The 18,880-nt window shown below is 40.7% G+C and overlaps 1 protein-coding gene across 1 annotated transcript; it reads right to left on the bottom strand.

Moving 5' to 3' along the window:
• Positions 1 to 83: 83 nt before the first annotated feature.
• Positions 84 to 18,730, bottom strand: LOC113669277 (polycystin-1-like protein 2). The gene is made up of 16 exons (XM_027185279.2): positions 18,551 to 18,730; positions 15,683 to 15,734; positions 14,914 to 15,597; positions 14,424 to 14,593; positions 12,013 to 14,278; positions 10,656 to 11,481; positions 9,322 to 9,898; positions 9,015 to 9,221; positions 8,763 to 8,888; positions 8,023 to 8,247; positions 7,318 to 7,560; positions 6,310 to 6,879; positions 5,149 to 5,379; positions 3,092 to 4,783; positions 2,210 to 2,375; positions 84 to 1,920 (listed from the first exon to the last, which is right to left on the bottom strand). The coding sequence occupies exons 1-16, from the start codon at positions 18,602 to 18,604 to the stop codon at positions 464 to 466; spliced, it is 9,546 nt and encodes a 3,181-aa protein (XP_027041080.2). The 5' UTR covers positions 18,605 to 18,730; the 3' UTR covers positions 84 to 463.
• Positions 18,731 to 18,880: the final 150 nt, after the last annotated feature.

The following is an 18,880-nucleotide window of genomic DNA, read 5'->3' as shown; positions in this document are numbered from 1 at the left end:
TTAATTCTATAGACGTAACCTCACCTAAAATAAACTACGAGATTAATAGAAAAATGATATCATCACACAAATAGCGCACAATATACACGAAAGACTTTTATTCACATAATCTCCCCCGCGAGTACATGATCATTAGTGTCGCAATTTTCTACCAGGTTGATCATTGGCAATCCTTGAAAAACTTAACGATGCGTAATCAGCAAGCTTTGTCGGCTTTGTTTTCGTTGTTTTTGTTGTTTTGTTTGATTCAGTTCCCAGATCGTGTTCCTTTTATTTCAAACCAGACCTTAAGCTGAACCCTCTTACTCCAAGATCAAGATTTCTAGTTGATTGTGCCCGATGTAGATCGCTAAATGTAGGTGTTTTCATACACAAACAGGCAGTTTTGAGTTTCCATTGCTCTTCAGCCCGTTGAAATAATAATTATTGGGGGTAACTCAAGTTTATAGAGAAAAGCATATTGTCATAAACGAGAATCAGCAGTTTTTGCCTTTTTTAAAGAGTTATGACGAATTCTCCGGGATATGTAACAGCAAAGCAAGTCATCTTCATTCTCGATATCGTTGATCACATTCACGTAACATGCCAGTCTGTCTAAGGCTTTCTCGAGCCGCTTAGCACTCTCTTTCCTTTCTGTACGTTTCTTCCTACTCACATACAGTGGTCTGTTCATGGCCTTGTTGGAAAACGCGAACTGCGATTCCTTAGTGGCTCTGTTCAGTGCCCGTATGCCTAAGAGGTCTCTGAAGTGCATCATAATAAATTCCAGCATCTCAAATTCGTTCTGCATTTGGTCATTTTGCCGTTTTACTACTTCGAAAGATTCAATTATGATGGCAATGAGAAGGTTTAGAAACAAGAAATTGGTCAAGATGGTGTAGAGAAAGAAAATCAGCGCGCAAAGAATCTTGTGCAATCCCATCATTTCTTCAAAGTCAAATTGTCCCAAGAGGACGCTGAGAAGTTTCTGCATGGAGCCAATCAGCGTGCTGAAAGAGTCGTAGTTGCTTGCAAAAAGAAAATGATAAAGCTGCGAAAATGCCAGAAAGACAATGATCAACACGATAAAGTATTGCAAGAGTTCTCTGCTTGCATGTCGCAATGTACAGGAAAGAAGAAATATTCTCCGGTTGAATTTCAACAGTTTGATAAATTTGAGACAAATGACAAACACAGTTACACCAACCACGTTTTCGAACATAAGCTGCCAAGCTGAAAGGTACTGGAAACTAATGAACTTGGTGAGATTTTGGCGATAAAGATGCAGAGTCCACTTCCTCAATCCCAGACAGATGAAATAAAACGACAGAGCGATCCAGCAGAGAATCATTACAGCAAGGTCCATCAAATTCCACACCTCTGTGAAGTACCTTCCCTTTGTCTTGTAAATCTTTTTAGCCTCTCGGTATGTGAAGTAAATTACAAATATCAAGAAAAAGACTTCACATGCGAGAATAAACAATTGAAAATCACCGACGTAACGGTAGAGGCGGTAGGCAAGGACCTCTGAATGTGGGAAAACTCCTCCTGTTGGAAATACCTCCATCAGAAACGTTACCGCACAGAACAAGTTGCTATTTGGGTTGTAGAGTGTAAACTCGATGAATATGCTTCGTGTATGGCGGTCCAACCAGAGCGCAGCCCTGGAATCCTTGATCTGTCGCAAGGCTTTGTAATAGATGTGAGACAGTTCCAACACATATCCCCCTCCCGAGTATGTTTTTACACCACCCGTGTAAGGGTAGCCATCTAAGTCGCTGGCAGAGCTGTATCTCCAGGGACCTGGTAGCGAAGTCTTAGAGTTGTTTGAGGGTGACTCCCAGCCAGCAGTGTAAGCTTGTTCTTCCTCTGTAGTCATTCCATACTGTGAGGAGCACCTTGAGAAGAAATTTTGTACTTGGGGCACCACACGACAAGAATCTAAGTAGGAGAGAGTTAAGGGAATTGAAATCCCTTCGTAAAGTTGCTTCGTACTCATTAGTTTCAATGAGGAATAAAGGAAACGAGAGATGGTATTAAACTGGACGGTGTAAGATTAGCTCCAACCGTTATGGCTTTAGTAAGATCCATGAATGAAGAATCACTGATAAATATAACGATGTTCTTCAGTTCTAAAGCTACGCAAAAATTTTAACCGAAAAAATGTCGAGAAATTATTTTGTACACATCTATGAGGAAAAAACTATTATCTTTATATTTCTCTTCTCACCTTTCTTTGCCCTGTGCTGTCGCAACCTAGCCACACCCACCACAAATCCGCTTTCTCCTTCCATAAACGTCGGAGCTTTTCCGGTGTAGAAGTACGATGGCAAGTTGTACAGTGTCGGAAGCATTGCGAGCTCCGCCCAATCCCACATATCTCTCTGTCGAATGATCTATATAAAGACAATAGGACAAGGAAATTTGTTAAAAACATTGTAACTCAGTTGAGTTTGCACCGAAAATAACCGGATCAGGTCAAGAACTGGAACGATCTGCTGCACAAACTGAGGTGACTTCATCTAAAGCTGAGAAAATTGGAACGTGAATGGTTTTTGTAGTCGATGTCAATACCGCGAATATTTGGAAAGGAAAAAGCAAGACTCTTCAAGGTTTACTAAATTGTCCTACAACGTTATGAGAATTGAGAGGAGATACAACAGTGTCAACGTAAGACGATTACCAGCTGGCTACTGTGAAAGCGCAATTGAAGGTCAGACGTTGTAGTCAAACCTAGCATTAGAAATTTAATTCTGCCTAAAGCAAGGCTATCAATACGTAACAGTACATTTTGCTGCAGCTTGTTGCGTCTTACGTTGAAGTGGCATTGAAGTGGTCATTAGTCAGTCAATAACTGATTGAACAAAGGCTCCAAAGCGCTTGATCTATAGCAAAGTAGGCCTCATAATCCTTAATTCATTCATATTTTACATTTGAAAACTCACTCCGAAGGTTGGGTGAAATAAAATTAACTACTCGGAACAAAAAGAAGTTGACAAAAATTGACTAAAGGAATTTTTCTATAGAGGAAGAACGTGATGAGGACAAAATAGTTTTAGATATGTTTAATTCAAAGTAAGGCCCTTGATAAAGAGGACAAATCGACACTTACCTGAGCGAATCTCTGCGCCTTAAACCCCCCTGGTTCCTCACTAAATTTTTGTTGTAGTAGAACTTTGGCGACAGCGTCATTCTGACGAAAAGCGCTTTGATCTCTGAAGCCATAGGCAATGAGAAGAACAAGTAATGTGAATACGAGAAAAGTCCCTATATCAAGCAATATAGCGTGCATCATGCGTTCTTTTTGTGCCCTGTCTCGGGCACGCCTGATAGTGTCTTCTGTCGGCACCTTGATAGGAGGGGCCTCGGTGCGTTCCTCGAAGTCCTCTTCCAAACCCTGAAGCTGCCTCTGCAACTGTTCTTCATCAAATTTGAGTTGTGATTTTGGCGAAAATGCGACTTTGCTGGGCTTTTTAAAGATATACGCGAAAAATAAAGCGAAAGCGACAACTTTGAGCGGCTGGCTCACAAAAATATCTTGTGTGAGCGAAAAGAACATGGATAGAAGCCATTGTGTGGATTTCTTGAGACCAAACTGGATCCCGTACAACAATGTTACCGATGCAGCAGTTAGAGAGGTTAATATAACCAAAAACCATCCAATATAGACAAACCACCAAGGCAGTCCTTTCTTATGGGAAGGGTGTTCCGCAATCGGTGCATTCGACGACTTCTCAGGGTCGTTTGTGGGTGACTGCCGAGATGGAGAGTATCTTGTTAGCAGAGATCTTAAATCAGAGGTTGAATCAGGGGGAGTCTCTGTTGCTAAAGATATTGAAAGAGCAGGAAAATGAGCAGAACGTAGAGCAGATTCCAGGCTAAATCCTTTATCTTCGTATTTTGGTGATCCCTGAGAAGTGCATTTTCTTACACTTTGGTATTGACTAGCGGAATGGATACAAAGCGCAGAGCCTTCCCCAGATCCAAATTTCACTGTAGTGATTTCCGTTTGAATAGACGAGAATCGTGGTCTGGGTTTTGGCCTTAAGTAGCAATGATTTTGTGTGGGCTTCGGGCGGCTGTGTCTGAAAATCTGCACCAAAAGTAAATTGATTGGAAACACAATAAGACTGCTACATATTCCAATGGAAACTTGCTCCCATGAAAATTCAAAAGGACCGAATTGGACAGCATTGTAACGGCCACTTTCACTCTCGTACCACAAGGCGTTGGCCATCATGGTACACAATAGAACGGACAGACAGCAAGACACGCGCTGAACCCGTGTGAAAGGGGACTGGACGGGCCGCCACACAACCGAAAACCACAGGTGCGAGTCAGTAAGGTCATTGTAAGCTTTAGTCAGAAACAAACGTCGAAACTCCTTCAACTCCTTGTTACTTGTTACTGGAAATATTCTATCAATCATACCATCACCTTCGTCTACTGCAAGCCAACGTTCACATACGAAGTGCCAGATTCCATCAGTGTCAACCTCACGTATGGATATCTGCTTTACGAACCAAGCCGGATCCTTACCGAAGTTATCGTGCCACATCCGGATATACGAAAGCTCGCCGAGGGTCTCTGGGGTCGTTAGAAGAAACGAGTCGATGCAACCTCGAGCCAACGTCACTCGGTGACTGCTCTTAAGCAGAAATGCATGACTTTCGCCTTTTTCTCCTGTTAAAGTCATGGCAACGTTAGCAGTTGTTCCAGCGTGTCTGCGCATGCCAGTACAAATGACAACCTCGTAGGCGTGTGTGTCTCCTGGTCTGTTGCTCGGGCTCAAAGTTAAGCCTGTCTGTAGGAGTAATGATAGGAACGATGAAACTCTAATATCTGCTTGATTCAGCCCATCCCCTTCTCTACAGGACACTAACACGTTTCGACACGTTGGCTGGGGCTAACGGATAAAATATCGTAATTTGACGCGCTGAATATTATGTTTATTTGTTACCTATCGACAGATGTCCCTTGTGCCTAAGTGACGCATTTTCGTGAAAAGTACATCCTTATGCCAAAAAATTTTGGCTTAATCGATCATCTGTTTCTAATAACCAGCGGTGATTGCTATGAAACTAAAGGAAACGATTTCCATTTGATAGCACTCTTCTAAAGAAGCTTCACACAAAAAAGTTGATTCAATTTTCTATCCTCTACCAATACCTTATTTTTATCTTTACGATCCTGGCGACGAGCCCAGATGACAACCAAGAAGTACAAACCAAACGTGACACAGAGCACAGAAAGCACTAGGGCATAGTTTGAGGGGTCTGATATTCTGCTGGCTATGATATCCAGGTCAAGTTTATTGGGAGGAACGAAAACACGGCTTCCAAACCACGTTAAGTGATTACTACGACATTCAACGTGTTCTGATGTGGTCATTGAACCAACCTTTAAAAAAAAAAAACGTTTTAACATAATCCTGTGTTTATGCTTCTCCCATTGTTTATGAAGTTTGCGATTGGCTGATGATAATCTGAAATGATAATTTGGGATTTACTTACCTGCGCCAATTACATAGCCGATATTATGGTATCAAGAAAGAACTAAAAAACGTCGAGATGCTGTCTGTACCACGTGCATCCTGTACGTTTTTCAATAAATTAAAAGCCCTTTGATTAGCATGCCTAAACGAACTTGCTACATTCCCAGACACACGTTTTAGGACATCTACTTCCTTCCCTGTTACCCTCAAAGTTGTTCCGCAAGATGCCATGGAACCATTTGCAATTGAAAATATTTTAAGGGGAAAGGAAGCAGGAGAACATCGTACGCGTTGTTCTGGAAAAGTGTCCCAAGTAATTATGTCTAGGGGTGTAACTCTACGACTAACAAATAAATTTCTGACTGAATTGAGGTTTGTAGCTCATAGCTCATCAAATTGACTGGCTTTTCGTTAAATCTTGCACAAGCGGTGAATGCACAAACTGGCTCATGGGGAAATCAACACATTTGTGTGATCAGTCATTGCAAACGAATGAAACGACCGTTCTCGGAAAGAGTTTCTCTTCAACCACAATATCAGTTCTCATATTTACTAAAACAGTAATGGCTGTGTCGTGTTGAGATATCCTCATGGAAGCTATTTTGCGCGAAAAAAACACTTGATAATGTCGCCTAACCGAACTAACTGGTTCGGCAATTTGTGTCAGGCTATCAGGATGTCATCGTAGTGATAGCGTGACACAAAATAATACAAGATACATGTGGGACTAATGTGTGTCAGTGAGTCATGACCGCATCTACGTCAGAGATAGGGATCAGAACTAATGAAAGTGTTGGGTAACCACCCCCGTCCCCTCCCTCCCCCAGCCCATTTACCTCACAACCATCTGTGGTCCACGCTTGCATTTTCTCGCTCCAGTAATAACAGCCGATGGCCATTACAGATACGCCATATCGTATCTTAGTTGTCACAGCTGTGATATTTGTTTCATTTCTTTCTGCCTTCAATTTCACACCGAGGTAGAGCTTCTCCGAAGTATTTAAATACTTTCTCGATATGAGTCGTTTTAAAGTGGTGTTACACGAGGCGATAATCCATTGGAAGTCAAAGGTGTCGGTGCTAGGCTTCGAGTTTCTCCTTCCAGTAATAATTAGTTTGTAGCCGCTCGTGACCCCAGAACAGTTTATTGTAAAGTAAAGTGCGCTTTTATTATCGGAATCGATCTTGAAGAACGTGATGTTCTCTTCAGGATCAATGATACCATTCATATTGTTACGATCTTTAATCTGTGATTGGTTTAGCGACAGGAATATGGACACAGGCTCTGTTAGATCCCGGATTTGGATTTCCTTTCCAGAAGTCTCCAAAAGCTCAAGTGTTGACACTGGTGTATCAATAGGAGTGGCGTCGTTTGAAATAAACGGGGTCTGGGACATGGTTATCACCTACAATGATAAAGTGATTAATAGAAGAGGGTAGAAACTGCTAAAAAAAAAAGGGGAGGAATGGCTCACATCGGAACCACACTGGAATCTGATAGCATTTGGTTGGTTCACTTTGGCTCAAAATTATCATTAACTTTTTCGTGCCAAAGAGAATCAGATCTACTCTATGATTCCCACCTCCCCCTCCCACCCCCGCCGCACCCTTGTAGAAACCTTACTTACAAAATGAATCCCACAAAGAACAATTTCGATGTTCCAATAAACTTTTCAAGTGCAAAATCAAAATCGGTTATAATTGTGCCTCGAGGTTTTCACCGGTTCAGATTGCGCGATCTCCTCTGTTCCAATACATTAATCAAACTGCTGGTTTCAAGTAAGGTACACCTATACCACCTGTATAATTTCAAAGGAATCGTGTTGAATGGTTTTCAAACTGACCTTTGTATTGACTGCATTGAAAGAACTAAGTCTGTCTTTCTTTACTTCGTGCGGAATTTGAAAAGTGACCTCTCCTCCGTTCAGCGCCGCGTCATTTATGTCGCTAGGAGACTGGCGAGTAAGGGTCAATTTCATCAAGCTTGAGGACACGTGACTCGGAGGATCTCCCTTGCGTTGATAGTCCAATAGTTTTTGCGCAGCATAATTGACACCCTCTAGGGACTTGTTAGTGGCTTGTTCACACTGAAGGAAAAAATTTCAATATCCTATTACTGGATTGTTTTGTAGTATTTAAAAAAAAATACCTTGCTCAAGTGGTAGTGCCCTTTAAAAAAATTACAAGCTCACAATATTTTTGCTTCGAGTTCCCATTAGCTCTTCCTGATGCCAACTTTTAGTTTGATTTGCTTTTATGACTGCTATAGTTTGGGTTTAGTTCCATTCAACCAAGAAGCGCTCAAGATGCAAAGGAAGAACAGGTAAAAAGGTCAAGTGGCCGATCTCAAGCGCAGGAAAACGCTCATAACCAAGTCCTGATTTATGTAAGATTTGTTCCTCTTTCATGTGAATATTTCGTAAATGTTAGGAATCATTCACAGAGCGCCGTGAAGCAAACTGATGCAACATGTACAATGAAAATAGCTCTGATCACTTTTTAGGGAACACTTAAAAGGGGAAGGTGTTAAAATATAAGAGAAGCCTTACCTTTTCTTGGTGGTCTTTGTTTCTTGCCTCATTGCTATCATCAATCCAGTCTTTGATTTCACCAGAATTCTGTTGGCGTTTTACTTCATTGCTTGTAGACACAGACGCTTCCAAGATGATGCTCAAGCCTCGAATAATTTCCCGGGTCTCGTTTGCTGCTTGGAAGCTCTTGAATTTAATAACCAATGCTTTTGCCATGTTTGAGAGAACAATTGCACTATCCTCCTTAAAATGATATCAAAGAAATGCAATGAGGTGCACCATCAAGAGCGAGGTTGAAAATTTAACTTATAATGCTTGAGAATCTGCATCGAAGCTACGCTTGATTGCGACAGTGAAAACAGCCTTCTAAAGCTTTAATGTTCAATTAAGTTGGCCAAATATACCACTTCTGTTTGCTATAGGAATCGTATGCTTACACGTCTGACTTATATCACTGAGAGAAATTTTCCCGGTTTCCTTAATACTGCATGGATGAAATGCTAGTTTAGCATTTTTTGATGTTTTTTTTTGGTTGCTTAGTCTATATTTGAATGGAAGGGGTCAGTATTCGAGACTAGGGTTTCCCTTACGCGCAAAAACGGCGTAACTGGGCTATGCTTTCTTCCCCTACCTGCTCACCCCTTTTGCGCCTTTCCTACGTTAAGCCTTTTTTAACTTGGTTTGATTTTTGAAGGGAAATTTTGGTAGCGTTTGAGCGGAAAAGGAAACTTATACGGACTTAAATTAATGCTTCTCACCAGAGCTTCAGGTGATAGTTCAGCGGTTACTCCAATGGCTTGAAGGATTCCATCTAAAGCTTGTCTGATACTCTGGGGACTACTACAGCACGTCTGAGAAAGTCTAGCGATCACTGTACTTCGGACCTAAATAGACACGATACAAAATGAACACACTTGCTTTAGTACTAAACTGCAAAATCCAAAATTCATATTCAAGCTTAAATTCGAGTGCAAGGCTTGTGTGAGTGTACACGTGTTTTCAGTACCAACCTCCACACGGTCATTTATGTCGGCAGAATCAGAGGCTAGCTCTTGAGAAGAAACCGAGTTTAAAACCGTGACGACGGTCGTCATCAGCTGTGTCGCTTGGTGGAATTCTCCGACCTTGAGAAGTTTCTCTAGCATAGAGTCAGGTCCGCAGACAATTCCTTTCAGAATTGAGCTAACAGAATCAGCCTCGGCACCAAAACCTGTCACCTGTAGAAAAACGAAACGTTAAACGATTTTCGACTCTTGATTCAAAGTAACAGAGTGTCTTTTTAAAAGCCATTTCTATATGGTCGACATAACTGCACACCTTCACTTGAAGGGGAACGATTCTGTAAGATCCCAGAACGTCTGAAATTTTCACGAACAGATCCACGTTGTGATTATTATCCTTAGATCCTGGGGGTAGGAACAATCCGTTGGAATACGGCATCCACCCGTAGTACAGCAGCATCGGTCCTTGCTCGGGATTTCCGAGGAAAAACTCGTACCGAAGAGGGCTGTCTTCGTCCCTCCAACCCGCGCAACTGATGATAAACTGTGTCTCGATTACTTGGCCTTCCGAAGGCGACACGAAACAAGATCCATTAGTCGGAAACATGTCGGTTATTACCGAATACTGCGCCGAGAAGCCGCTGTTGTCGTTGTTGAAGAGTATTGTGTAAATCCTGTTCGGGATCAAGTTTCTCGGATCCAGCTGGAACTGTTTTGCGTAAGAAATGCTGATTAACTGTTCACCTACAGAGCGTTTTGAAATCCGCCCAGTTGCTGGGGGAGGTCCGTAAAGTTCCCAAATGCAGGTTGTGTTCGTATCGTCTTGACAACCAACACCATCAAGGACCAATTCTTTGGAGGGCGCTAACTTGTGTGCGCAATTTTCCTTGCATCTGCATGAAAAAGAAGCAGTTAAGAGAGTAAAGAGTTTTGTTAGATTATTAAGAAAATTAAGCCAAACTTGGACTCTAGTGGGAGGAAAATCCGCTTTATGGAAAGGCAGAATGTACATAGCAGCAGGGACGGCAAAGTAAATTTTCAATTCGGGGGGCCTGAAAACAAATGCAGGGGGCACGAGTTTGTCGGGGAGGGGGGGGGGGAGTGTCTGGGGCCATCCATCCCCTAAAAATTTTATCGTGATCTCGGGGAATAATCTGTGGAGGATTGTTTTTTTTTCCTTTTTATACTTCATATGTAACTTATACCAAAACAAAATAAAATGCCGTCCTCGTAAAAAGTGGGGAAAGAGAGAAAAAGCCCCCTCTTCCTTAAATCCGCCGTCCCTGAACAGTCTAAACGTTTTCTGAAAGGATTTTACAATAAGCAACATTTTGAAATCTTGTCTGAGATTTTGACTCACCCAGGATCGCACTGGGATCTTAACTGGCGTCATTATTTATGCAGTTCATGGTTTTTTCTGGTGCACACGACTTTGAACCAGCCTCGGAATCATGGATTGAATCGATTAAGAATGAAGCCCTTTAACGATTAATGCTAACGATTAAGTACTTCTAATCGGTTGTCTTACAGTGTTGCGAATAGAAAGATCAGCTAGTTGAACATGCACAAACTAAAGCAATATATCAATTCAAGCCCATTGCTTTTCTGATTAAGTTTAATATGATTAGCACATGACAACTTGCCACCGACCTGACGCAAAGTGGAAGGAAATTGCCCGACATAACCTCTATGCTTTGTGTTGCCTCAGCCTTTCTGGATCCTTTGGTTACTACAACAACAAACCTATATTTTCTATTGAGATCAAGGTACTTCGGTGGAAACACCAAAGCGGGCCCTCTGTTATCAATTGATCCACTAAAACAAGAGACATTATGATTGGTGTCACAAAACCACTCAAATGACAAAGCACTTCTGCCTTGGCTGTCGCACAACTCATTTGGGTCACGTGACGACGAAGCATTCAAAATTATGTCTTGATTCCAAGGCATAACTCTTTTGCTCCCACAGTCTATGACAGCCAGCAGTTTCGGCATGCGCACTCGTAGAAATCCAATTACAGATTTCGATATCCCATGAGGCTTTGCAGTTACTGACAGGATAAATTTGTAAAGACCATTCCTGAGTGATTGCGATTCGAGAAAGAGTGCGCTCGAAGACAGAACTTCCTTCGATAACGGGACAACCCTGGTGACGGTATCGTTCAATATATTGTCTATCTTCCACGTATATTCTAGTTCTTCGTATTTCGAGCAGTTTATTTTCAGAGAAGAGTAAAGTGAATATGCGTACTCTTGTTCAATCTCAGGACAGTGACTGCTGTTATCTCCAGCACCAAGCATGCGTAGTTCATGTATGATACACGGTAGTTCACTGATGTAAACCGACTGCTGCACTGAAATACTAGGGCCGACAGCACTGTTGGCTGTAATGGACAAACGATAGATGCCACGCTCATTGTACTGGTGAGTTACTGTCACAAAATTGGGTAACGTTCGTAAAAATCCCACTTGCTTCTCTGGAAGAAAACATATAGTATTTGTTAGTACAAATCTGGTGTGACTAAGTTTCTTTTAACAGAATATTGATCATTTCTTACATCAATAAAGATAACAATTTTTAAGTTATAAAATGATAAATTGTTTATGTGTTATCATCCTTAAAAGGTGTGGACGTGAGTGTCTCTCCCTTCTCCACGTTGAACCAAACTGCTAGGCGAGGTGTTTTGCGAATGCAGAAAAGAGTATGTAAGAGGTCAAAGTTTAAAGCCCGGCTAGGTTATCAAATCATACGACTTGCTTTGAACTCTCGGTTTTTTTAAATTTATTGGCATATCCTGGTGATATAAAGCTCTCCTTAATTATGATGGTAATAGCTTTTCTAGGGCGATAACGTTCATACTTGCCAGTGAGCATTTTTAAGATGAGTTTCAGTTTAAGACGTAACTTTTTCAGAGAATAACAATGAAGTAATTTCGAGCTCGCTTGGGCGATGTTTGAAACCTGTTGAGGAAAATTCCATGAATTCATAGCATGTATGATTTTCTCACCGCTATCATCGCCATATTCAAGCGAGTATGTGACGTTGTCTCCTTGCAGAATTTCAAATTCCAAAAGCAAGAGGTTGGATGACATCACAGCTAAGTGTCTGATATGCAAATCACTAAGGCGATGCTGGATGCTCACGTGACCAGCTAACACCACATTATCAACCGCAGAGGTAATATTCACTGTGATGAAGTATTGTCCCGGATGATGAAAGGTGTGCGATAAAGTAGATCCAGCTTTTTCTGAGCTTGATCGATCACCCCAGTTCCACATAAAGTGTAAAAGATGAGGATTTGTAAAATGTTCTACAGAGAAGACGATTGCCTGACCAACCAAACCGACAGAAGCGTGACGAAGTGTGACATCCTCTAGCGAAGTCACCTGATGTCGGTCTACCGATGAAGATTTATAAACGGTAACACTAGGTCTTATGGACGTGACTGCCTCTGCACTGTAGGTTGAATACGAAGAAATAACGCTGTTAAAGCTCGGAAGTAAAAGTGATGTGGTTGTTGAAAGTGTGGACGACTGATAGACAGGAAGAGGGAGCGACTCAGTCACAGTTGTACTGTGCGTGTGGGTTGAATACACAAAGACTTGGACTGTTTTTGTGCGGAAGGATACATCATTACTCGCGTTAACGGTAACGTTTGCGATTCCTGTGTTGACAAAGCGATGGGTGATTTTCTTTCCTTTATAGACAGAGACAGTTGAATAATTGTCAGATTCTCGGATTTTCCAAGTAAATACCGGAAAATCACCGCGAAAGAGTTGAACGTAAAATACGCATTTCGTTCTGATCTCGGCTTGTAAAGCACAGTCCGAAGAGATGTTTATTCCTTTTACACTGTAAATTGCCTTCAATTCGTGATCAATGTTCAAGTCAGGATAACCAACAGATTTGCACGTTATTTTGTGTCGTCTGTATAGAGCTCTGCTAAAACTTTGAAACATTGTCACATTGCCTTTGCTGCTGTTGCTGTACCCAGACGCCCTCAGTGTTAACAGAGGATCTGCCACAATGTCACTTCCCCTCATCCCCTTCACCCCCTGTTGCTCAAAGAATAAGGCTGGTATCCCCCCGGGCCAATTCACTTGACAAGTTATTTTCACGGGAACACCAGCTTGGACGTTCATAGGGGCGTTAATGGACAATGGATTTGGAATAACTTGAATAGAGTGAGGGACAGACGACCGTGAGATGTTATTATAGCAGTGCAGAGTAAAATTCGTTTGGCTTTCTGACGTGAATACACGACTGACAGTTTTACCCATCTCCCTCGCGGTGTAATCATCTGGCCCAAATTCCCACGTGCATCCGACTTCAGTGCCTTGCGTCGCGTCGGAAACAAAACACGTTTCCGCTTTTTCAAACGCAAACGCAGCATGACACAAGCTCGCTCTCAAACCTTTTATCGGCTGACGCACAGAAAGAATGATATCTTCACTCTTTTGAGAGACAAGATTAGATGCAGTCACTTTTACGTAAACATATCCAAGATAGCTGTACAAAGCAATGTACTGGAAAACTCCTCCCTCGGTGGTTTTGTTGTTTTTAAGATAAGGAGACTGATGTACCGTCAAACTTGAGTTAGGAATGTACCATTCACACGTTACATTAGTGCCTTCTTCCACCGTCGCGGTAATGTTTTTTGTGGTATTTACTTCAATGAACTCTTCATATAACAGGCGCAAAAGTGCCATTGGGTTTTGAACCATAATTGAAGATCGGAACGTTATCACTCTATGGGAGCTGATAGCGTTGGTAAAAGTCGTTATTAGAGGATAGAGTCCAGCCTTTTCTAAACATGAAAAAACGATCGAAACTCCCACGCCAAGTGAGCCGTGCAATTTTATATCAAAAGATAGCTTCATAGGCTGGGCTCCTGAAAGATGTATGGAAACATTAGACATATTCCGCGCTGGAATAAAATAAACACTTTCATCTTGCTCAGCGGTAATTCGTCGCAGCACAGCTCCTGACAAATTTCTGTAGAAACCCACAATGTCTCCTACCCGTGCAGTAAACCTTTGTTCCTTTGGTATAACAATCAAGTTATAACCCACCGTAAGATTGGCTTTCACACTGTACACTTTAATATAACTGCTGCGTCTTTGCCTGCAAGGCATGATGGATCTATACTGCCAGTAATGTACATCGATGCACACCGTATTGCAGTGATCGCAAGTTGGGGCCCATTTCCCGCAGGATGATTGAGTTCGTCGGTACCATGAACAGCCCGTAAGGTTCAATGCCGCCCTGTAAATCTAAGTAAAGAAGTAACCGTTGAGGATTGCGGTGAAATGTGCATTGAAAAAAATGACAAGTGCAACAAAACAAGCCGATAGAAACAACTTAACAAGTAAGAGCTTTTAAACTAAAAAGCACTTACTTAACTGATCGAGAGCTAACCTGTAAATGGATGAGACCAGGCTGCTCAGCATGTACCTCCCAAGCCTCTACTTCTATGTTCGATAGAAAATGAAGAGATGGGAATAAATACAGGCCAGCTTCTCTTTTCTTGGCATCCGATTGGTTGGTCAGGGAAGGTCCCTTATGTCCTAAAATTACACGTGGCACGTCTAGAAGAAAACCAGCAAATGGTAATGTACCATATTAGTAATAACAAAAATTAAATTTGTTTATTCATGACTAACGTTTTCTTTGTTTTTTTCCTTTAAATAATGTTCCGCTCATAGAACCCACATGACTTTCAAAGTTGGTCTCAGCTTTTGGAAATTTAGTAAATGAGGCTATGTAATATTTAAGGAAAATCAATCAGTTACCTCGAATTGCTATGTTTGCCACTGATATTTGGTCCCACACCAAATGTATTTAGGCTGCTGAGTTGTGTTTCGTGTTTTTAAGTGTATTTTGTCATGTAAACCATTACGAGTCATACCTGGGATTGAAATTGATACAGTTTGATTTAAGTTGCCTAGTGACATCAATGCGGTAACGCCGCTTCCACCGAATTTATATGCCTTACAATAGAAATCAGTGACTGGTTCTACGTGAGGACACCAGGTACTAGATACTCGAAGGAAGGATACCCGGATCTTGCGTGACAACATGAAGACTGTCGAGTTACCACGAGAAGCCACGAAAGTGATGTTGAATTCGCCGGGAGTGATGTAATGGTGTCTCAGGATTGATCCCTCTCGCCAAGTTTTGTTACTCGTACCATCTCCAAAATCAATGAGATAAAGCAGTGATTTTGACAGTGAATGCGCTGCTGTCACACTTGATTGAGTGACAGGAGAGGAGATTGATGGCGTTATCTTGGATGGAAATGCTGTGAACGTTAATCCCTGATATAGTTCAACGGATACTGTAGAAAGGCAGCTGGTATTGTAAAGTAGATAGTTTCTCGCTGCGGCAGGTGAGCTACAAGGATACTTCATGATCATTGGAAGAACACTGTCGTTTGCACAGTGACACTCCGTGACCTTGAGCACTGCAGCCAGCGGAAATTTTGCATGCGCGCACGTCTCGATACACTTATATGGCGAGGGTGTTGTTGTATCGAGTCTTTGTAAGTTCGACTCACTGTTTTGCTCTTCATAGCAACCCAGGACCAAATTGCCTAAAAGGGAAACGATTACAATTTCAAACTAAAAGCAACAACATTAACAACAACAACAAAACAAAAAAAGGAGATGGTGACTTACCTGGTGATTCTGGTGGTAAGTTGACAGTTTCATTTGATGGGAGACTCAATATCTGTTTCAAAAAGTAACAGAAAGAAGCATTTCAAAAGACACTCAGTGAAATATGGCTCGTTTATTAATTTTTGCTCACATCCCACAAAACACTGAACATTAATTTTTCCCTTCTTGATTGCCTCGCTCAATGAGTCTCGCGGTGCATCAACGTCACTCCAAGAGCTCCCCGTAGCTCGCTAACATCAATATTTTTAACACTGATTTTTTTTTTTGGCTAGCGCTACGGACCTCGCCGAAAAGGAGAAACTGCTCGTAGTCTACGTTTTCCCTGAAATTTTCATGAATCTTTGCCACTTCCTTGTGTTTATGCGTCAACATTCTTTTGATTTCAGTGTATGGGGAACACTTTTCTGTAAAACTAATCAGGTCGCACCTCGAAAGCGAGGCTTGGGAGTGAAATTGGGCATTTTAACTCGAACATTTACAATTATTCAATTTTAATTTTAAAAAAAATAACGCAGAACAGTATCATAAAGCTAATGTACCTTAAAATGAACGTGCGCTCGGAAAAAGTTCCAGCCAATTCTTTCAAAATGTCATAATGAGGTAAATGTGATTGAAAATAAGGCCATTCATAGAATTTCGGATGGTGATTACAAGCAATTTTCTTGCTGCGTCAAGTTTCCACTTGTTAAACAGTGGAGTGACACATGTAATTACGGAGAAAATGTCTTCGGCGTGGATTTAATGACTCTCCAAATTAAAAAATGGCTTATAAAATTTGTGATAAGATCATTCCAGAATAAAGAGGAAAACGACTCGAATATTTCATTACTAAATAAGCTTTTGTCCCTTTTATATTTTTCTTCGATTCAGTTATTATAAGTCAGGTACGTTTGCAATAGCGTTGTTCCTGAGGTTGAGTCGATTGACAACAATAAACAGAATCTTTAAAGTGACACAGGTTTTGAAAAGCTTCATGCAATATTGAGTACTTTATTTTAGTCTTGTTGGGACAAATTCTAAAACGCCAACAATTTTATGGAAGAAATTGCAGGATTCGTTCGAACTGTAAAATATTTAGAGATTAAAACTATAAGAATTACCCACAAAAGGCCTTTTTCATTTGAATTCTCAGTGTACCAGAACCAATAACTTCTATTGATTTTCTAACTTCTCGTAAAAATTAGTTCCTGAAGACAAAACCATCAATGAGTTATTACAGAGGTGTTTTACACAATTTTGGACAAAAAAAAGAAAAAACTTAAATGTAAATCATGAATGTTTACGACAAATTTGAACTTGTCTAGACCTTTCAGCAAATTAATAACAATATAACAAAGCCTGTGTGTTTTCTAGAACACAATTTGGGAACAATATTTTTCATTAAAATGTTTATTGAACCGAACTTGTCCCCGCCTTCGGGTCTTGATTCACAAAGCCTCTTAAGATTCCGCCTAAGTTATTGCGTAAGTAAACAGAATATAAACTATTGTTCTAGTCAAACAGTTTCAAGTTTACCAGTTCAATGAACGAAAGGTTTTGACCAATATGGTCACCCGTAGTATTTCAGTTATTTCTTAACATCATGCTAAGTAAAGGGGTTATTTTTTTAATTTGACAGAATGACAAGAAAAAAGAACAAAAAACGCAATCGGAATCAGTCATTGCGGTACACGCGTAATGGTCTTGTCATCTCGAAATAAAAGATCGAAAGCGAAATGCTGAGAATCATTTGCGGGCTTTCTTCTCACCAACATCGACATGAACACAATTCTATCGTCAACTATTATTTCAGCAAGCTCTTGTCTGGTAAATCCGCCAAAAATGTCGATTGTACTGGTCAAAAGAACTGACATTTAGTATCCAAACCCACTCTCTGAGTCAGCATTGTTCGACAAATCGTACATGCCTTCGTAACATTAAATACTCACCTTTCCATTGGCAGATTAAAATAAGTCATTCCTATGAACTCTAACCTTTTGAAAGTTCCACTTGTTTTTTGTAGTGTAACTATCGAATAATTTCGACGAATTAACAATCCTCTGAAACCTTACCAGTAAATATATCTGGAGAATTATATCCCACCACGATTGAACAGCGAGCTGTGCCAAATTATAACATATTAAGATTGTTATAAATCAAGCAATATCCTTACAGGGGTGACCTAAATCTTGAACTTTTCCTCCAGTTCATTACGTAAAAGACTTGAGAAATGCTTCTTCAGTTATTGGGATATTGCGCGTCTAAAGTTTCTCTCAAACTCGAACCAAAACATTAGACTCAATTCGTCCTTATCTCGTGGCCTACAAGCTTTGATCAAACTTTATCTTACATGGTCGTAGTCGCGATAGAAAATGAGTACTGTATTGGATAAATTCATGAAACTTTACGGAAAAGTCTATGGCTTAGTTTAAAAATTTGGCAAATCAGCTTCGAGGAACCTTTTATTTTTGAAGCAATCGTAAAAATGACGTAACCCCAAAAGCACTTCAATGAATCAAGGGGATAGAAACAAAATTGGAATTTATCAGTCCCAGGATAAGAACTTTCGTGTCACGAGTCAAAATATCTTTATTATTGCAAGTTTGCCATAAATCGGTCAGCTCTGAAGTATAATCAAGGCAAAAGTTAGATTATAATTCTTCAATTGAGAATAGGAATAAAACTGACCACACCGACAAACTTTTTTACAATGTCACACGAAGCGAAGCGAATTCAAATAATCGAGACCGCGGAAACTTGTACTCAGAAAAGGAAAGTCATACCCGTGGAACGTTTCGCCTTTGATTCTTGTTATGAATGTCATTTTAGAGAATAGTTATTTAAATAATGCGAGCATTTTTGTGGCATGATTAGAACTGGGTGGCTTACCTGATGAAAGACGTGAAAGCTGGTAAAAAGAAAACTTAAACTGCGAACACACATCTTTGTCCAAGCGTCGGTGTTTCTCCTCTATTGCAATCTATGCGGCGCCGTCGTCAGGCGGTTTTTAAGTGAAATGTTTTCAACGTTGTATGTATTGTTGTCTTTTCATCCAGTCTTCATCTAGTCAATTACCTACGATTGCGAAAAGGTGTAAAGAATAGACCAGCAATTACCTTTATCAATCAAAGTACAAATGTTGAAGTCAGAAATTCATTAATCACAGCAGAATTCAATACTATAATGTGTCACGAAAAATACGATACTTATAAATACCCT

Source organism: Pocillopora damicornis, chromosome 10 (genome assembly GCF_964200805.1).
Source record: "Pocillopora damicornis chromosome 10, jaPocDami1.2, whole genome shotgun sequence".
Classification (NCBI taxonomy): domain Eukaryota; kingdom Metazoa; phylum Cnidaria; class Anthozoa; order Scleractinia; family Pocilloporidae; genus Pocillopora; species Pocillopora damicornis.
This window is presented reverse-complemented; position numbering and strand designations above follow the sequence as displayed.